Source organism: Hippopotamus amphibius, chromosome 9, assembly GCF_030028045.1.
Source record: "Hippopotamus amphibius kiboko isolate mHipAmp2 chromosome 9, mHipAmp2.hap2, whole genome shotgun sequence".
NCBI classification, from domain to species: Eukaryota; Metazoa; Chordata; class Mammalia; order Artiodactyla; family Hippopotamidae; genus Hippopotamus; species Hippopotamus amphibius.
Window position 1 is genome coordinate 28,175,659 of NC_080194.1, and position 16,622 is coordinate 28,192,280.

Consider the following 16,622-nt stretch of genomic DNA (forward strand, 5'->3'; position numbering starts at 1 on the left):
TTCCTGTCTCAAAAGTAGGTGAAGCTCCTCTCTGGAAATGTAAGGCAAGAAAAGATTTAGAAGGTAGATGTTATTGAAATCATGGCATCTTTTACTGTTGAGAGTGATTTTAGTATAGGCTGTGGAATGGAAAAAGCACTGCATTGGGTGTCAGAAAACCTACATTTAGAGTTTAGCTCTGCCAGTTCTACCTGTGTGACATGGAAAAACCACATAACCTACTGAGTGTTACTTTTCTTCTTGCTAAAAACGAAGCTGTAGAACTTTTGTGTTCAGTTCTTGGCAACACATTTTTAGAACAACATCCAGAGACTGGAGTGTATTAGAGGAGAATGACAAAGGGTCTGCAAACCATGTCAAATGGGAAACAGGGGATGAAGCTGAAGGAATTGCAACTAGAAAAGGACTATTAATCCCTCCCTTAAGATATTTTGAATAACTTTAACATGGAAAGAGAAAATAGATTGATTTTGTGTATCTTTTGAGGGCAAACAGGAAACAGTGGGTGATAATGATAAGGATCTAGATTTTAGCTGTTCCAGGATTCCTTTCAAATGAGTTATCAGAAAATATTATTTGAGAGCCCCCAGTTGCAGGAATGCCAAGGAAAGAAAGCTTGGTTATTTTTTCTGGTTTCAATACAGGGAAACTATAGTATACTAACTCTCTAGATATCTTCAAGAAGGCCAAACTCTATTCTCTTAAATTCTTTTTATATTTCCTCCAAGCATCTCTTTATAAAATGATTTTTGTTCTTCATTATTGTATAAGCAATATATTCATCAGTGTTTATCAGTGATAAATTAGAAAGCACAGTTAAGCACAAAAGGAAAGAAAAATTACCAATAATCTCATAACCACTTAGGAATCACTATAAATAGTTTGGTGTATATATCCCAAGGTTTTTTTTTTTTTTGGTGGCTACATTTACCCTGATGTACACATATAACAAAATTGGAGTTATATACTAAAATGCTATAAGACATCCTTTTCTCCATTTTATACCTCTTCCCTTGTAAATAAATTATTTCTATAACTTTTCTTTGGTATTCATATTCAACCCTGAAGATAGTATCTATTTTCTGATTAAAAGTATTATTTATGATAGAACATTTGCAAAATATATGTAACTTCAAAAAGAAAATATAAAACTGCCTATTATTTCAAGACTCAGAGGACCATTAACATTTTGTTGGAAATTCTGTCTTTTCTTCTGTACATAATTTTTTCTTAAAAAAATATTGGTGTTTCTCACTAACATACTTTTTACTAGTAATATGTTATGAATCATCCCACATGTCACTAAATTTTCTGCAAAAATATGATTTTCAATTATTTCAAATTATTCCACCATATGGATAAAACCATAATGCCCTGAAATAATCCCTACAATTGGAAGTACAAATTGCCTCCAATTACTCATCACTATAAACAACACTATATTCAACATATATTATTGTTTTTAATGGCCATGTGGTCCCATTGTATTGCTATATCTTCTTTTATTGAATGAATTCCTTATTTTTTAATATATCAATTGTTAATGTTTTGCTTAAATAAGCATTTACCCTTAGCTTTAATGTTTTATTTTTTTGACATATTTGGTGAATAGTTGTTTCATCAGCCAACAGTGTGACATTTTGTTTGATGTTTTGGCGGTATATGGAAGAAGTATAAGACATGACCCCAAACCCTTCAAGAGCTAAAATTTAGTTGCAAATATGAGTAAAACAGGCAAAATAGTAATGAATAATTCAGTATATTATTAAATGCTAAATTGTATGGTTCTGATTGTTTTAATGTGTAGTTCAGGGGGTAGGAGGTTAGTGAGGCCCAGCATAGTCAGGAAGGACTTTAAGGATGAAATGCAGTTTGATCTGAGCTTTGAAGACTGAATTCAGTTCATAGTCAAAGAGAATGTGGTACATTCTAGGGGAAAGGAACAAGACTCGCAAAGGCTCAAAAATTTGAGTATGTTTGCTATGTTCACAGTACCATGAGAAGGCTAAGTTTAATATTATTTTAATGCCACTGCTGAACAATCAGTTTTTAATAACTTCTGAAAAATCTGAGCATTATTTATTTTAATCTGTTTTCAGTTTTATTGAGAAATAGTTGACATATAACACTGTATTCGTTTCAGGTGTACCATATCATGTATGTATTGTGAAAGGATTACCACAATAAGTTTACTTATCATCCATCACCTCACACGTTTTGTTTTTAATATTTACTTCTCTATCCCTTCATATATGGAAACATCTTAATTATATGTTCTTAATTTGTGAAAATTCCTTGTATTTTCTAGAAAATTTGCCTAATGACTTTTTTTGTACTACTGTATGCTTTTTCAGTCGTCTACATATAATTTTTGTACTGTGTTTAACTGCCGGTGAAATGCTCTTTAGATGATCTGAATCAACATTGCTTTAGTCCTTGTATTGGTACTAGGATCCTTTTAAATAATATTTCGAAATTTTCTTCACTGATAAGTTTGGTGAGGACACTGAGGTTAGGGGTTAAGAGAAAACAAACTTATCATAAATTTCCTTTGAATGAACTGATGCTTACTCAGTGCCCCATACGCTCTTCTTTTCATGATGTTCATGTGTTCAGTCATGTTATACAATGGTTGTTTTCATAAGAAAGATCAAAGGAAGAGAAGTAATCTTCTTTATGTTATTTTTTAAAATCGAAACTAACCAGGCTTCTTAAAAATGTTCATAATTATATCCACATTATAACCTTAAGGCAAAGCACATTCATTTCATTGCCTTCTTAGGGAATCAGTGTTTCTGAAAGAGGGGTGCATCAGAATTAAAGGACCTGTGCATCAGAATCACATGGGATGTTTATTAAACTTCATATTCCTGGGCCCCACTCTTTGGGGTATGGGAAGAGGTAAGGGTATCTGTATTTTAACATTTGCTGGGGAATTCTAAACCTTAAAGTTGGAGAAGCACTGCTTTAAGCAAATATTGTCTCAAATCTCTCCACAGCTGTGCTGCAGTGACATGCATCAAAACTTGATAGATATTATCATTGGACATCTTGCCTCAATTGGTAGTTCACAGGATCAGTTTTGTTTTTAGGAAATTAAAGAATAAGTTGAGCTTTTTTTCCCATAAGAAAACTTGCTTTAAAATTACCTAGCTCCCTAGAACAAAAACTAGAGATTCTTTATCAAGTTTCTTTTTCTAATTTGGCATTACTGTCTATTATCTAACAGTAATCTCTTCATTGTATTGGTAAGTGTTTGGACTTATGTGCCCCTTTATTCAGATGAATTGACTATAGGCCTCCATTCATGAGAGGCCTGTATGTCTTAAGTTTTAGAAAGTTAAAAAGCAAAGACCATAGGTGGTAAACTTTGCCCCTCTTCATTGTTCCTAAAGATAGTATAAGATGACTTATACAACTTAAGCCATTTATGATTTCATCTTCTGCCTATGTTGGTGCCTTTGTGGCATGTTGCAAGTAGTTCTTGTTGCTTTCTTGGAGAAATCATGACTTTCCAGCTTCTTGTTCTCTGCTGCTCAGTAGTGTTGAGCCACCTTGCACAGGTTATGGGGCTGAAGGCAGTGTGGGTCATTGGTGTGGGAATCCCTGGATATTGTGTATGGTGCAGGATGGCAGTGACCACATTCCCATAAGTAAAAACAAGGAATGTAGTCTATCTAACAAGTGAGTGACATGAGTAAATAAGACTGAAATAAGTCCTGAGAGAAAAAAAAAAAGGTACTGTATGGAACCTAAATGCTCTGAGGATGACTATAACTCAGGCTGGAGAGACACTTCTAGCATCTTTCAATCTGGGAGTGGTGGGAAAAATCCTCTTTATTATGGTCAATGGTGAGTCATTTGTAGGTAACCACTTCCATGTAAATGTTGTTTTAAGTTAATCTTCAAGCCCTTAGATTGAGCCAGAGTTTGTTTTTGATTTATAGGCAATGATACGAGACTAATTTGCATTTGAAATGAAAGTGATTGAAGCATGATTTATCAAATGGTGATTATTGGTTCAAAAAAGCCTAGGTCACATTTCTGATAGGGACACTATTAAGAGCTGAAATTGGTTTTTGCAAACATATCTCTGAATTTTTGTTTGCACAAAGTAGAGAATGAACTGGCCATTTCAAGGAGCCATACACTAACTATGACTGGCATCTAAAACTATGCATCACCCCACAGTTATTGTAAGCATTAAATGAAATACAGTGTATTTCCTGGGAAAAGAAAAGATCTACAAACAAGGTAAAGAGGAGCTCTCTTTCCTGCCCTGACCATTTATTTTATCCTTTTCAGTTTATTTCAGTGCAAATGTAGTGAGCATTTGCTATGTGCTAGGCATTTTGCTAACAATGGGATTGTGGAAAAGATTAAGATTTGGCTCATAGTAATTTAAAACAGCTTTATTGAGATATAATACACATACCATACAATTTGCTCATTTAATGTGTACAATTCAATGGTTTTTAGTATATTCACAGACTTTACAATACTCAGTTTAGTTCAAGGCATATTTTTTACTAAGCAGTTCCTTAGGTCCAGAGGGGGAAAAACTTCTTTGGCTCCATTCCTAGACCTGATACTTCCATCAAAATAAGGGTACCTACAATTTACTAAGCACCACCTGCTTTGGGCTTCATCACTGTGCCTATTGCTTTACAAATGTTAGCTCATTATATGCTACTATTAACCATGAAAATAAGTTTTATTCTTACCTTGTGTGCAATGACAATAATACCTAAATACCTAGTAATTATTGAGTACAGTTATCTCATTTAATGTATATGGAGATGTACTTCCCTAGACTCCATTTTCTTTTTCATTCCCTCGCCTACCAGTGATTAACTCTGTAACTTTTTTTTTTTAAACTCTGTAACTTTTACCTCATGCTTCTTCCTCTAGTTCTTGATGCTTACTAGGCCTTTTTCCTGAAGAAGGGGCGAGATAGAGGAACAATTAAGATTTTTAAGCTTCTGATGAGAATCACAAAGGCTAGATGCTTTATTTCATACAAATTTTTATTGAGTGAGAGAATACCCACACACAGACAGAGAAGGTGAATGCAGGACTACTGGTGGGCTATGTCCAATAATGATTGCTTATTATTGGCATAATTATTATTATCTCAGTTCTAATTCATACAGCTATAAAAGCATTTTGTATTTATCAACTTTTAAGTGTTTATTCTTTTCAATCTAAGATTTGCTTTTTCTCTTTGAAGATGGACCTAACTCTGCTACCACTTAGCCAACTTCTCTAATGTGAAATAATTCTTGTGCAAGTGTTTCTGTAACAAACTTGTCCTCTTGTTAAAAAAATGTAAAAACAAATCATGTTTAAATGCCACATGAAAAATTTGTGTGACTATGTGCTAAAGTATCAGTGGTAAGGGTAAGAAATAGAAAGAGGTTTCTATAACTTTGACATATATAGCTAGGAAAAAAACAAAGATTTTCCTCAAACCCCAGCATACAAAAATATTCAGGTTGCCTAACTTTCTGACGCTGACTTAGATATTTTATGTATTTTCTGGTGAACAATTAACATTGGATATGGAAGCTAATTTCTCTACTGTTTCTAAATTTAGGGATAATGGGGTTCTTTTTTGATGTACATTTTTTTTAGGCTGTGAGAAGAGTGTCGCTAATATAAGTGCCAATTAAAAGAAAAATTTTAACATTCTTATAATTAATAATTGAATCTGAACTATTTTAAATGGAGGGTGTAAATGAGTAAAAATTTGAAGTGTTCATTTTTTTAAATTAAGTTTTTGTACCAGTTTGGCTGCTTTTTAGTTAAAAAAGAAAACAGTTCGAATCTGCAATTTCAGGTTAGTTCCTTTGACAATTATTTCTATAATGTTTAGTATTTCTTTAAGCAGAGTTAGTTAATATATTTTATTTGTCCATCAGCCTCATATACAGTCATTCTGAGTTTAGGATTTTTCTCCTATGATAAGCAAAGAAACATGTTCTAATGGTTTTATTTTATTTTGTTTTCCTAGGAGTCAGAGAATAATAAGTTATGTTCCCTATATTCCTTCCGAAATACCTCTACCTCACCACATAAGCCTGACGAAGGGAGTCGGGACCGCGAGATAATGACCAGTGTTACTTTTGGAACCCCAGAACGCCGCAAAGGGAGCCTTGCCGATGTGGTGGACACACTGAAACAGAAGAAGCTTGAGGAAATGACTCGGACTGAACAAGAGGGTATGTGTGGACTTAACTGTTGGGCTTTATTCTTTTAAAGATTCCAGGCTTTAAAAAAAATGAGTGGGATTTCAAGGGCCAGAGAAATGCATAATTGGCACTAGCAAGGAAAAAGTTATTCAGAGGTTACCATGGTGATGGCAGATTGTGATCCATTAGAAGTGTTAAGCAGATAGCTGCATTTTCCTACAACTTTGTGCATTTTACTTGGTTCTTATAATAACAAATCAAGGTTTTAAACTGACTATAAGCCTTGATCTGGAAAATGGTAGTGTAGGTATTTTCCCAGCTGCAACTTTATTTTTCATTTTTTTCTCCCTTATTTCCTTTTGATGGATAGTGTTTTATTATTAAAATATCAACTTTTTAAAAAGAAAAAACCCTAATTTATTTCTCCTTATTTTTATAATACTATAAATTTATAAATATTATTATTTTACCTCCAAATGTTGTAGAATTGAGACTTGAAGATTTCTAATATTGTTAAAGCTAAATGTTCAAGAGGGGAGTTCTTTGACACATGGCATCTACTGAAATATCCATCTTCTCTGCTCTCTCTACACGAGTCCACTTAGGTTAACATAGGTCCTAAAAAGTAGATGAAAGAAGACTAATAATATGTTTAAATTAAATAAATCAACTCTATGTGATTGCTATACTATGTATATTCTTTCATTTTTTTATGCACAGATTTTAGACTTTAAAATGTAGGAAAATTAATGGCTCTGGATTACTGCTTACATTGTAATGGCTCTGTGATACTGTAGGGAAATGGGGATTTTATATAAGGGAATTTTTCATGTAACTTAATTTTATTCCTTTAAGGGCGCAAAAGTTTAAAAATTTCTAATTAATTTTTGTGATGGTCCACTACATCAGCAATCTTTGTGGAAGTTTCTAAAATGTATTACTTGCTTGCCTATCTTACTAACCAGATTATATAGCACAATGTAATTTTTTTTGATGACTCAGGGTCATGATGCAGTAGATACCTACCTAACAATCATGTGACCCTGGGTAAGTTCTTCATTCTTCCTGAACCACAAAATTTAAAATTTGGTATGGTACTAACCTGACTTTTTAACTTAAACATTTTGAGAATTAACTATAATAATTAATATGTGTTTTATGAACTGTAAATTACATCCATTTGAGGTATTGTGATGATTATTGTATTATAAATGTCAATTACTTTACCATGCTATAATGTAATGATGCCCCCAGAGATCATTGAGATAATTACGACAGTTGGCTTTATGGTTATTTCTCTGCAATTATGAAACTTTGGAGTTCTTGTGTCTGCTTGATTTAGATATCTTTTGTGGTGTGTGTGTGTGTGTGTGTTTCAGGCTGTTACTTCTTACTTAGTTGTGAATAATTGCTAATTTGCTTCTTATATTCATCTGTCAGTTATGAAATTAGATGATCATAACATTCTGGACTATATTTAAAGTATGAACAAACATTTCTGGGTGAGTTGCTGAGAGATTCTGGGCAGTATACATGCTCTTTGGTGCATGGACTTCATGCTGACTCCTCTGGCTGCTCAGAGACTTTATATTCCTCATTCATGGCTATCTTCTAGAATAACTGAGGCTGCCAGATCAATAAACTCTGAATAAATGAGATTTCTAGATTACTTTTAATTGTGATTCACCAAAAAGATGGTTATAGCTCTATAAGAAAGTGGTTTTAAACATACTTTAGAGGGCTCTGTTGTGTAAAAATAAAGAAATTGATTCGTGATGACTTTTTGAGAGGGAAGGGGTCTGGACTGCTAGGGAATTTAAAATCATCCTTTTCTTGCAAGTAATGATTAGTCTTCTATTCTTCCTCTTCGTTATTGTGTGTTATAGATTTGATACAAGAGAGGCACTTGCGAATGAGACCTCTCTTTTAAGAGTCCTTTATCATTATATTCCTACTATCGAAGAATATTTTTTAATGTACTTTACAGAACTTTGTTTTCTACAATACATATATTTTAGGCATCGGAAATTCAGGCGGTTTTAGTGCATATCAATGTATATAATACATTAAGTACAAATATGAAATTATAAAAAGAGTGCCATCAAACAGATGCCAAAAATCTGGGAATAATGCTAAATATAATGAATGAAAGAAACAAAAACAAAAATTTTTGACAAACTGAAAATATAAACTTAAAACTAACCCATCAAGATAAAATTGAATAAGTTTTATTGTCAAGTCCTGAAGCTGTGACCAAAATTCCTATCTGCACAAGTAATTACTGAAGTAAATTTATAGCAGACACATGATTTAAAAAACAACAACATGAGTTTTAGGTGACAGAGAGTGCAGTGGGGTCAGCTTGGTGAATATTGCCAAAAAATTGCCAGTGCTATCCCAGTCAGCATTACTAGAATTACAGTATGTAAGATCCAAGCAGTGTCAGTCCCAATAAACTTCCTGCTCAATACAATGTATCTGAAGTATTGTGTTAGGTTGAGAATTACTACACTTTAAGAGGGACTCAGAAGCATTGGGATATTCTCAGAGGAGACCAGTCGACATGATAACAGACACAGAATTATATAATAAGAGTAATAATTGAAGGAGCTAGTAATGTTATCATTATATTACCAAATAATATTATATATCATATATTATAATTTATAACAAGACCAGCTGTCTAACAGTGTAGCTGTCCATGTATGGAAAAACTTTCTTTAGAAGATAATAAATTATCTTTGAAGGTATGCAGCAATCATAATTGCCATTTTATTTATTTTTTCTTGGAAGTGATTTTTTTTTCCAGCTGTTTATTGGATTGTAACTGCTTTTACACTGTTGTGCCAGTTTCTGCTGCACCACAAAGTGAATCAGCTGTATTTATACATATATCCCCGTATCCCCTCCGTCTTGAACCTGCCTCCCAACCTCCCTATCCCACCCCTCTAGGTCATCACTGATCATCAAGATGATCTCCCTAGGTTATGCAGCAACTTCCCACTAGCTATCTATTTTACATTTGGTAGTGTATATATGTTAATGCTACTCTCTCACTTTGTCCCAGCTTCCCCTTCCCCACTGTGTCCTCAAGTCTATTCTCTACATCTGTGTCTTTATTCTTGCCCTGCCACTGGGTTCATCAGCACTGTTGGTTTTTTTTTTTTTAGATTCCATATATATGAGTTAGCGTACTGTATTTGTTTTTCTCTTTCTGGCTTACTTCGCTCTGTATGACAGACTCTAGGTCCATCCACCTCACTACAAATAACTCAATTTCATTCCTTTTTATGGCTGAGTAATATTCCATTGTACATGTGTGCCACATCTTCTTTATCCATTCATCTGTTGATGGGCATTTAGGTTGCTTCCATGTCCTGGCTATTGTAAATAGTGCTGCAATGAACATTGTGGTACATGTTTCTTTCTGGATTATGGTTTTCTCGGGGTATATGCCCAGTAGTGGGATTGCAGGGTCATATGGTAGTTCTATTTTTAGTTTTTTAAGAAACCTCCTTACTGTTTTCCATAGTGGCTGTACCAGGTTACATTCCCACCAACAGTGCAGGAGGGTTCCCTTTTCTCTGCACCCTCTTCAGCATTTATTGTTTATAGATGTTTTGATGATGGCCATTCTGACCGGTGTGAGGTGATACCTCATTGTGGCTTTGACTTGCATTTCTCTAATGATTAGGGATGTTGAGCATCTTTTCGTGTGTTTGTTAGCTATCTGTGTGTCTTCTTTGGAGAAATGTGTATTTAGGTCTTCCGCCCATTTTTGGATTAGGTTTTTGCTTTTTTGATATTGAGCTGCATGAACTGCTTATATATTTAGGAGATTAATCCTTTGTCAGTTGCTTCATTGGCGAATATTTTCTCCCATTCTGAGGGCTGTCTTCTTGTCTTGGTTATCGTTTCTTTTGCTGTGCAAAAGCTTTTAAGTTTCATTAGGTCCCATTTGTTTATTTTTTATTTTATTTCCATTATTCTAGGAGGTGGATCAAAGGATCTTGCTTTGATTTATGTCATATGTTCTGCCTATATTTTCCTCTGAGAGTTTTATAGTGTCTGGCCTTACGTTTAGCTCTTTAATCCATTTTGAGTTTATTTGTGTATATGGTGTTAGGGAGTGTTCTAATTTCATTCTTTTACATGTAGCTGTCTAATTTTCTAAGCACCACTTATTGAAGAGGCTATCTTTTTTTCCATTGTATATTCTTGCCTCCTTTGTCAAAGACAAGGTGAACATATGTGCGTGGGTTTATCTCTGGGCTCTCTATTCTGTTCCATTGATCCATATTTCTGTTTTTGTGCCATTACCATACTGTCTTGATCACTGTAGCCTTGTGGTATAATCTGAAGTCAGGGAGCCTGATTCCTCCAGCTCTGTTTTTCCTTCTCAAGATTACTTTGCCTATTTGTGGTCTTTTGAGTTGCCATACAAATTGTAAAATTTCTTTTTCTAGTTCTGTGAAAAATGCCATTGGTAATTTGATAGGGATTGCATTGAATCTGTAGATTTCTTTGGGTAGTATAGTCATTTTCACAATGTTGATTCTTCCAATCAAAGAACATGGTATATCTCCATCTGTTTGTATCGTTTTTGATTTCTTTCATCAGTGTCTTATAGTTTTTTGCATACAGGTCTTTTGCCTCCTTAGGCAGGTTTATTCCCAGATATTTTATTCTTTCTGTTGCAGTTGTAAATGTGAGTGTTTTCTTAATTTCTATTTCTGATTTTTCGTTGTTAGTGTATAGGAATGCAAGAGATATCTGTGCATTAATTTTGTATCCTCCTACTTTACTAAATTCATTGACTAGCCCTAGTAGTTTTCTGGTAGCATCTTTAGGATTTTCCATGTATAATATCATGTCATCTGCAAAGAATGACAATTTTGCTTCTTCTTTTCCAATTTGGATTCCTTTTATTTCATTTTCTTCTCTGATTGCTGTGGCTAAAATTTCCTACACTATGTTGAATAATAATGGTGAGAGTGGGCACCCTTGTCTTGTTCCTGTTCTTATAGGGGATGCTTTCAGTTTTTCACCACTGAGAATGATGTTGGCTGTTGGTTTGTCATACATGGCTTTTATTATGTTGAGGTAATTTCCTTCTGTGCCAACTTTCTGGAGAGTTTTTATCATAAATGGATGATGAATTTTGTCAAAAGCTTTTTCTGCATCTATTGAGATGATCATATGGTTTTTATCCTTCAATTTGTTAATAAGGTGTATCACATTGATTGATTTGCATATACTGAAGAATCCTTGCATTCCAGGGATAAACCCCACTTGATCATAGTGTATGATCTTTTTAATGTGCTATTGGAGTCTGTTAGCTAGTATTTTGTTGAGGATTTTTGCATCTATATTCATCAGTGATATTGGCCTGTAATTTTCTTTCTTTTTTTTTGTGACATCTTTCTCTGGTTTTGGTATCAGGGTGATGGTGGCCTCGTAGAATGAGTTTGGGAGTGTTCCTCCTTCTGCTATATTTTGGAAGAGTTTGAGAAGGATAGGTGTTAGCTCTTCTCTAAATGTTTGATAGAATTTGCCTGTGAAGCCATCTGGCCTGGGGCTTTTGTTTGTTGGGAGATTTTTAATCACAGTTTCGATTTCCGTACTTGTGATTGGTCTGTTCATATTTTCTATTTCTTCCTAGTTCAGTCTTGGAAGATTGTACTTTTCTAGAATATATCCATTTCTCCCAGGTTGTCTAATTTATTGGCGTATAGTTGCTTGTAGTAGTCTCTCATGTTTTGTATTTCTGTGGTGTCAGTTGTTACTTCTCCTTTTTCATTTGTATTTCCATTGATTTGTGTCTTCTCCCTTTTTTTTCCCCTGATGAGTCTGGCTAATGGTTTATCAATTTGGTTTATCTTCTCAAAGAACCAGCTTTTAGTTTCATTGATCTTTGCTATTGTTTCCTTCATTTCTTTTTCATTTATTTCTGATCTGATCTTTATGATTTCTTTCCTTCTGCTCACTTTGGGGTTTCTTTGTTCTTCTTCCTCTAATTGTTAGGTGTAAGGTTAGGTTGTTTATTTGATATTTTTCTTGTTTCTTGAGGTAGGATTGTATTGCTATAAACTTTCCTCTTAGAACTGCTTTTGCTGCATCCCTTGGGTTTTGGGTCATTTGATTGCCATTTTGAAAGGTTATTGTAAAGGAGAGGTGATTGGTCTTTTTCTGCCAAGACTATTAATTCTTATGAACAATATGCTCATACAGTATTCTTATTTTGCAAGGTGCTATATTAGAACTGAGGGATTCTTATGACCTTACTTTCTTTTTTTGACTGAGGATATCTTTGGTGGCTTGGTGATGCCTACAGGTCCATTTTTATTTTAAATGCATAAAGTAAACTCCATGGAATTATGGAGAAAATGAATTATATTACAATGTTAAATAATTTTAAAATTTTGTGATATGGTAGGAAGTACTACTTTACTAATGCATTAAACACAAGATCTAATGGAGGGACTAAAAATATAATTTTGAAGTAGTGATAAGTGTAAAAGATATTTTGAGGTATCTTCAACAAGTACAATGTGATATAAAAATATATTGTTATTCTATTGGTTACGATGTCACAGATACTATGAATTTATGGTTTGTTGCCTGCATCAATAATGTAAAGAAATGCAAATTTTCAGTTAAAAAAATTGGGGAAAAAGAATTTTTCCAATTTCCAAATTCACAGACTTCCTGAATTCTATGGATAGACTCTTGGTGTGTGTGAACCCTAGGTTAAGAACCACTATGCTACATGATATTGCACACCTTTCATGAATAAAACAATATTCTCTAAAATTAAAGAGTTCATATTCTAGTAAAAGGTGTAAAACATACACAAAATGGACTCTAATTCAATGCCTTTTAATAATGTGATACATTGCATGAGAGTTATGCAGATAAAATGTTATAGGAATTTATAAGATAGATTGTGCCTTCTTAGGAAACCATGGAAAGTTTCTATAGGAAAATGAGTCTTATCTGGTCTCGGAGAATGAAGGATATATATAGGTAGAGATGGAGGGGAGGGACATTTCAGTCAGAAGGAACAGGCAGAGAGCTTTAAAACAGCCAATACCTGGCAGCACTATGTCAGATATATGGGAGCATGGAGAGACACTAAAGAAATTGTTTCAGGCTAGAGATAATGAGGGCCTGAACTAGGCAGCAGAAACAAGGAAGGAAGAAGGGGTGCATATGGGAAAGATATTAGGAGATACAATTGTTCGGGTTTGTGAGGAGATCAATAGAGAGGAGTGGTTTAAAGGTAGCTCGGAGTGAATAGGAGGGTGGTATAATGGTGAATGAGAAAAGTAGACAACATGTTTCGGAGATGGGAGTAATGAGGATCTCCAAATTCTATTTTGAATTTGATTCCTAATTTTAATTATTTGCTTGGAGCAATAGAACAGTTAAAAAAATTGGGGAAAAAGAATTTTTCCAATTTCCAAATTCACAGACTTCCTGAATTCTATGGATAGTATGGTGGGAGGATAGAAATAAAGAAAAGGTCATTAATAAGCTTCTGATATATTTGTGATTCTATAATATTATAATTATATTCTAGGTCTAAGGAGGTATAGTAGCTCCACCAATATTTGCCTGGCTTTGACTTTTTAAAGCCCTATGTCCTCATCTGGGACATTCTTTATCCCATGGGACATATAAAATCTTTCAATGCATTACTTACCTTTCCCTTACTTCTACTTCCTGGTTTGAAGGCCATACTTCATGAGTTTTAAGCTGTGTGATTGACATAATAAATAACCTTTCCTGAGTTATTCTTGCCCTGGAGAATGTTTTGACTCTATCAGACTAAATATCTTCCCCCTCTCTTTCCCCTCTCTTTCCCCCCTTATACAGGAACTGATCTATGAAAAAGTTTATTTATTATGGTCTATTTTAAAACAATATCTACATGATAAAACAAAAACTCTCCACATGGTAACAGGAAAGTTATTCGCTTACAGGTAGATTCTTTGATTAACTAAATAGTTGTCCAGGATTTTATCTGCCATTCTCTCAAAAAATGTCCTTTCCAGAGCAGTGATTTGGCTGAATTGCTGAAACACTGATGAACAAAGGTGTTCTGTCTGAAGTGCCTCCACTGAAAGTAAGATTTCTGGGAAAATAGGCAAGGCTTCTGTTTTGTTGTAAATTTAACCCGGATTTTTTTCTGCCATAGAAAGATAGATAGGTGCGCAGATGCACGGAAAAATGGATAGATGGATAGAGTGAATGAATATCAGAATCTACCTTTTAAAACACTGTTGATATTGGTGGGTATAGTATGAGAAAGACTTTGATTAATAGATTCAGGTTTAAGTGCTTCTAAGATAAAAATCCTTCAGCTGGGATTAAATGATGAATTTTAGTTATCCTTGTATCACCCATCTTGCCACCAGTGTAGCTGGGCTCTAGCATAAGCGACAGTTGTCAGAAAATGAACACTTTAAAAAGGACTTCTATATCTAAATACATATATTTAATCAGAGAGTCCTTTGGCTTCTGAAAATAAGTTGTCTAATGAGAATTTCATTTGAGCAGCTGCGACTGAGGAGGTCAACAGGCATTGCCTAGGAGAATATGGCCCAGCTGGTTAAATCTGGTTGTTGTCGTGATTTAAATGGTCAAGTGCTGCTTATAATCCAGGACCGTCTGTTTGTAAAGGGAAGAGTGAGTGCTTCAGCATAATGTACAGCTGTTTTAATCTCTCTTTAATAATAGTGCTTCAGCCACTATCATGTCTTGTGTATCATACTACTAAGTATATGATCCTAGGCTGGGTGAACTGGTTTGGGTAGGGTACTGGAGTCACGTGAGATTGCAGAGAAAGGGATACAATGATATAAACCTCAACTCTAACAAAATAAGATTTTCTTTCTGACTTTTTGCTCTTTTAAAAGACTTATTTTTTAGGTAATAATTTCTGCGATCAAGAGGGAGTGAAGAAGCTCGTAGTTAGAAATATTAGAATAAATGTATTCTTTTTGATAGAGGCCATGAACTTAATGGAAAGTATTCAGAGTTTAGGTATAGTTTCACAGGATGTATGTTGATCAGAAGTTAGAGTATTTGTCCAGTGGAATTGTGTGCTTCAAGATGTGATAATGAAAGTATGTGGATTCATTTGACTGTGTACGTAGAGAAAGGGCAGGAGCATTTGCGCTTTGGATTCCTGGTGGGATAGGCTTTCCAGTGGATTATGCAGCTGTTACCCAGCACAAGAATGAACACGTGTTTATGTATCTGATGGGTTAGTATCATTATTCACATCTCTAAACAATAATTTGGATTTCTACATATATTTTCACTGAATTATATTTAGTAAGCATATATGTTGGTATGTGTTGCTCATCTAGTAGCTTTTGCTGTACTAAAAGAGGAGTGTGGTGTAGTTTAAACAATGGGAAAACTCACTTTTGAAAGTCATATGGTTTTTGAGTGAGCTAGATCTGGATTTGAATATAATTTCTAATATTTATCGAGGCAGTATCACGTACTGATTAAGAGTGTGGGCTCTGGAGCTAGGCTGCCTGAGTTTGAATCTCAGTTCAACATTTGCCAGGTGGGTGGTATTGGGCACCTCTCCGTGCTTTCTCAGCCAAATTTTGGACATAATTATAGAGCTGTTATGAAGAGATCAAGATTTAGTTAATGCAACTAAAACATTTAGAACATTACCAGCACATAGTAAGTGCTCAATAAATGTGGCCAACATTATTTCCTAGTATTGGACAAATTATTTCATCCTTTTGTGCTTCAGCTCCCTCATCTGTAAAGCTGGATAAATGATATCTTGTAGGGCTGTGTGAGAATTTGACATATTATATATATATAAAACACACAGCTTCTATAATTATTATTACTATTGCTATTATAACTACTATTACTGTTATTATTTGAAGGAACATTTTTTAAAGAGAAATATTACAGGAATGTCATCCTGCACCACAGGCAGAATCATAGGAAATGTCCCATGGTGTTAGGGGATTTAGCATTTGGCAGCAATGACGTACTTGTTTTCTGGAAGAGCAATCCAGCTTAACTCTCTTTACAGGCTCTCTGGAAAAGCTGATACTAAAGTTTCCCCACTGGACGCCAATCTTCCCTGCTGAGAAATATGTGGAATATGGTGTTGTCAGTGTGAGAGGTCGGTAGATCCTTGGATGATGTTTTTAAATACTACCCAGTTAAGAGCACTGTGTTCCTGTCGAAGAAAAAAAAATCTATTAAAACTCCATGCTAAAAAAAATATAAAAGTTTAACATTCATACCATGCTAGAGCATCAAAAGAATCTTTTAAGGTAAAATTTATAGATATTAGATTTTTGCCACTGTTCTAATTGAAGGTTATATTGGTGAAGTATATATCCAAGATCCAAACCTTTCTTTATATTTCTCATTCATGGGAGA

The 16,622-nt window shown here is 34.3% G+C and overlaps 1 protein-coding gene across 19 annotated transcripts in view; it reads left to right on the forward strand.

Annotated features, from left to right (window-relative positions):
- The window catches only part of SOX6 (SRY-box transcription factor 6), a 636,025-nt gene that overhangs the window by 268,200 nt on the left and 351,203 nt on the right, over window positions 1-16,622 (forward strand). For 18 of the 19 annotated variants that reach the window (XM_057748518.1, XM_057748517.1, XM_057748515.1 and 15 more), the window contains one exon: window positions 6,014-6,221. In XM_057748518.1, the coding sequence (XP_057604501.1) occupies window positions 6,014-6,221 (208 nt within the window). Of the gene's footprint in view, window positions 1-2,801; window positions 2,902-6,013; window positions 6,222-16,622 lie in introns of those variants that run through there. The other variant, XM_057748533.1, reaches the window with a different exon arrangement.